Source organism: Mercenaria mercenaria, chromosome 3, assembly GCF_021730395.1.
Source record: "Mercenaria mercenaria strain notata chromosome 3, MADL_Memer_1, whole genome shotgun sequence".
Lineage (NCBI taxonomy): Eukaryota > Metazoa > Mollusca > Bivalvia > Venerida > Veneridae > Mercenaria > Mercenaria mercenaria.
In genome coordinates this window covers 9,628,021-9,631,947 of record NC_069363.1, presented here as the reverse complement: position 1 = coordinate 9,631,947, position 3,927 = coordinate 9,628,021, and the positions used below count along the sequence as shown (strand labels likewise).

General features: G+C 38.7%; 1 protein-coding gene across 1 annotated transcript; it reads left to right on the top strand.

The window, feature by feature from the left end:
• Positions 1-1,664, top strand: LOC123523671 (uncharacterized). The gene is made up of 2 exons (XM_045301322.2): positions 1-413; positions 1,149-1,664. The coding sequence occupies exons 1-2, from the start codon at positions 380-382 to the stop codon at positions 1,439-1,441; spliced, it is 327 nt and encodes a 108-aa protein (XP_045157257.2). The 5' UTR covers positions 1-379; the 3' UTR covers positions 1,442-1,664.
• Positions 1,665-3,927: the final 2,263 nt, after the last annotated feature.

Below are 3,927 nucleotides of genomic sequence, written 5' to 3'. Positions count from 1 at the left end.
TCAAGACATAGACCTTGCGACAGAGTGCTATAGTCACTATATAGTTCGGAGAATATATATTAACAGGCAAGTAATTTTCTGATTTATTTATTTTAGTGATAAAGCAAACACAGGCCTGCAAATTCTTGTCTTGGGACTCGACAATGTTGGTAAGACAACCATCATTCAACAACTACGTAAAATCAGTGCTCATATTTTGGGATGGCAAGAGAAGTACAGAAACACTGACGCCGACGAATGGAGGACTTCCTCTGAACGGCTTATATTTCAAGAAGTTACCAGCTTCCTATATCCAAGTTTTCAGAAGCTTGCAATCAAGAAATCAGATGCCTTTATCCTCACATATGCTATAAATGACGGAACGTCTTTTGAATATGCAATGAGTTTCATCAGAGAAATAACAGCCATCAGAGGTACGTATATACATCGTCGTATGTATAAATCAGCGGGCCTCTCTAAATTGTGTCGTGTGTGTGTAACATGCGCAGATGTTGAATTCTGCACTGCCTGGGGCTTGAGGGCGTAGTCGAACTCTTGCATTTCCACTACTGACCATAAGCGGGCTTAATCAAACCGAGTCTGCAACGTTTTCATTAATGTCGTATTTGGCGGCCTGGGGTTTGCCACATTTTGTTTCTGTGAAATTTCTGCACATAAGCTTTATAAGGGAGCATCATGGCATGTTGTCCTTGACGATTTGACCAAATATTTGAAAATAAACAATATCGTGGTTTGAAATTCAAATACACGGCCGTTTTCCTTTCCTAATTCCTTTAAACCAAACAACACATTAAGAAACAGATTATTTTCTTACACGATCGTACATAGCTCTTTAAAAGCAAGATTGATGATTTATTATCACATCTTTTTTGTTTGTTAATCAGTTATTTTTCATATGATAGTGGTTGGCTGATTTAGAATTAACCCTAAAGCTATTACTGTTGACGTCCAACAAATGTTGTGTCCAACAAATGATTATGTCCAACAAATAAAGGTCTTGCTGGTCTTGTCTTAGGTAATGCTAAAATGAAATTTGCCTAATTTAACTAATTCCATTATCGTTATCAGGAACAATAAACTGCCTACTATACTTCTGTGTATTCAGTTTCTGTGTTTCATTGTACAGTTTTTATAACTTTATTTTCCAGGAAAAAATGTGCCAATTTTTGTTGTTGGAAACAAAGCCGATACAGAGGAACGTGATGTCAATCCGGAGATAGCTGACTATGAAGTGACAATGAATTATGAGTGTACGCATGTTGAAGTATGCGCACTGGATGGTGACGGCCTGAAAGATCTGTTCTCATGTCTGCTAGGACATCTTGGTCAATATTTAGTAAATCCAACGAAAGATGAAAGTGTTGAGGACAAAAACCAGTCACTTCGCAAAAGGTTGTCAAATTACTTTCGCAAAAAACTGTCTACGTTGAACACATTTTAGACTGTTCTATTTGCAACGAACGGTAACGTTGACAACTATATTCTGCAAAACTATCACATGTAATTTGCATTTACTTGACCAATGAATGTCTTCCATTTCCACAATATGAATAAGTATAATTCAGTATGTAATCATTGTATTGTATTAGATATGAAAACATGAAAAGATGTAGTTTATATTCTCTGTAATATTTTCTCCACGTGTAAGTTGAGTTGCAAGACTTTTTTTTGTAATTTCCGTGGGTAAAGAGAAAATACTTTTTTTCTCTCTTGTGTAGACTTTGTAAGATATAAATATCACTAAATATAGTTGTTATAATAGAATTTGTTGCACCTATATCCATTGAAATAAAACTATCGCACCCAGTAAATCAGTATGTGTTTTATTGAGCTTCCTTTATTGATTTAAGATAATGATTATTCTTAGATTATCAACCACAAATTAAACAGTGATATATTAAAATATTGATGCGACAGCTGTTATGTACATGATGCAGAAACTGAATAACGTCAGTCCGCCAATAAGTTTTAAAGATTGATATGAGCCGCACCGTGCGAAAACTAACATAGTGCATTTGCGAACAGCATGAATGCAGACCAAGTTATGATCAATACTATTCTCTGTCAAACCCTAATTATAATTAGAGAAACCGTAAGCGAACAGTTTGGATCCTTACCAGACTGCGCGGACGCGCAGGCTGGACTGGATCCACGCTGGTCGCAAATGCATTATGTTGGTTTTCTCAGGGTGAAGCTCATATGAATTTACCTTCATTATTTGTGTTGATGTTGCTGCCTCTTGCTTGTTATAACTGCACCGTACTTTATAACTTCCTTAGTCCTGCATACCCGGATATGATTATAGTGAATTCAACTTAGAAACTTTATCCTCCAGCATGAAGGCTTTATTGTGCCTTTATGGCTGCCGTTTCGTGAAAATTGATAATATAAATATATGTATATTATATATACAGAATGTACTCATATACACTGCATACTAGACAATTTAATTTATTTATATTAGTTTGTTGGGTTTAACGTCGCACCGACACAATTACGTCATATGGCGACTTTCCAGCTTTGATGGTGGAGGAAGACCCCAGGTGCCCCTCCATGCATTATTTTATTACGAGCGGGCACCTGAGTAGAACCACCGACCTTCCGTAAGCCGGCTGGATGGCTTCCTCACATGAAGAATTCAACGCACCGAGTGAGGCTCGAACCCACATCGATGAGGGGCAAGTGATTTGAAGTCAGCGACGTTAACCATTCGGCCACGGAGGCTCCACTAGACACTGACCTCCAGATTTTGGCAAAACATGATCTTTCTTTAAAATTGAAGTTTGTTTATACTGTGAACGTTAGAACATGATTTTTGTTTCTAAGCTTTCTTTAAAATGTCAGGTAAGTTATCTACTGGTAGTGTGCCACCCACGTTGGCGACTACACTCAAAACAGGACAACGTTCAAGATTTTGTCTAACGCCAGTAATGTCTACAAAATAATAGGTAAAATAGAGAAATGGAAAACACTTTACCTGAAAGAGTTCAGTTTGGTACGTAATATGTACTTTTCTTTCGTGCGCACCGTTGACCAGCTTAATCAAACTATACTGTGATGATCTTGTCACTGGCCTCTCCGTGGCAGTTTCCGGCCGCAAAGAATTCTTTCATGTGAGGAAGCCATCTTGCTGACTTGCGAAAGGTCGATGATTCTACCGCAGATGCCCATCTTCACCTGTAGTAATGCCTGGAGGAGCACCTGGTAGCTCGAAACTCGTCATATGGTCTTATGTTGGTGCGATGTAAAGCACAAAATCAAATTTATGTGTGTATATTTTAATAGTACACACACGCGTGCCTTCACGCGCACGCATGCACACACGTATACACACACACACACACACACTCGAATTTAAAGTACCTAGTAAGGTCGCGCAGTTCAGACTCGGGGGAAAGGGAGTGCAAATTACCGTTTTTCCGCTCTACAATCCTGGCATTGTATATCTGCCTGCATGCGGACTGTTTACAGCAAATATAGGAAATGGCTACTCAGCTAGACTTACATATGAAGTAGTCCAAAATGTAGTTCCAAATCGTTGATAAAATATGGTATTATGAAGCATATAAGGATGTGGCAGTTTTATTTTTGATTTGGTTTTGTCATTGTAATGAGAGAAGATATAGTCCTATTTCTTTGTGAATTTCCACAACAGGAGAGCAAGAGTCAGTTTAGAACATGCCAGCAGTAGGAAGTTCCTGTTGCGTCATGGTGTCCCACAAGGCGGAGTCTTATCCCCTACACTCTTCTTGCTTTTCATCAATGATCTGGTGTCTGAACTACCAAAAGGAGTTAAGGCTGCACTCTACGCTGACGATCTGGTGTTATGGTGTAAGGAAGAACATGCCACTACATCCACCTACAGGATGCAAGAAGCCATCAACAAGCTTTCAGCTTGGGCTGAAGATTGGTGTGTATCGATCAATA

Bases quoted from the DNA above. Each gene is read 5' to 3' on its own strand.
- LOC123523671 (XM_045301322.2), top strand. From the start codon at position 380: ATGAGTTTCATCAGAGAAATAACAGCCATCAGAG. The intron at 414-1,148 runs GTACGTATATAC...TTTATTTTCCAG, and splicing joins AGAAATAACAGCCATCAGAG to GAAAAAATGTGCCAATTTTT.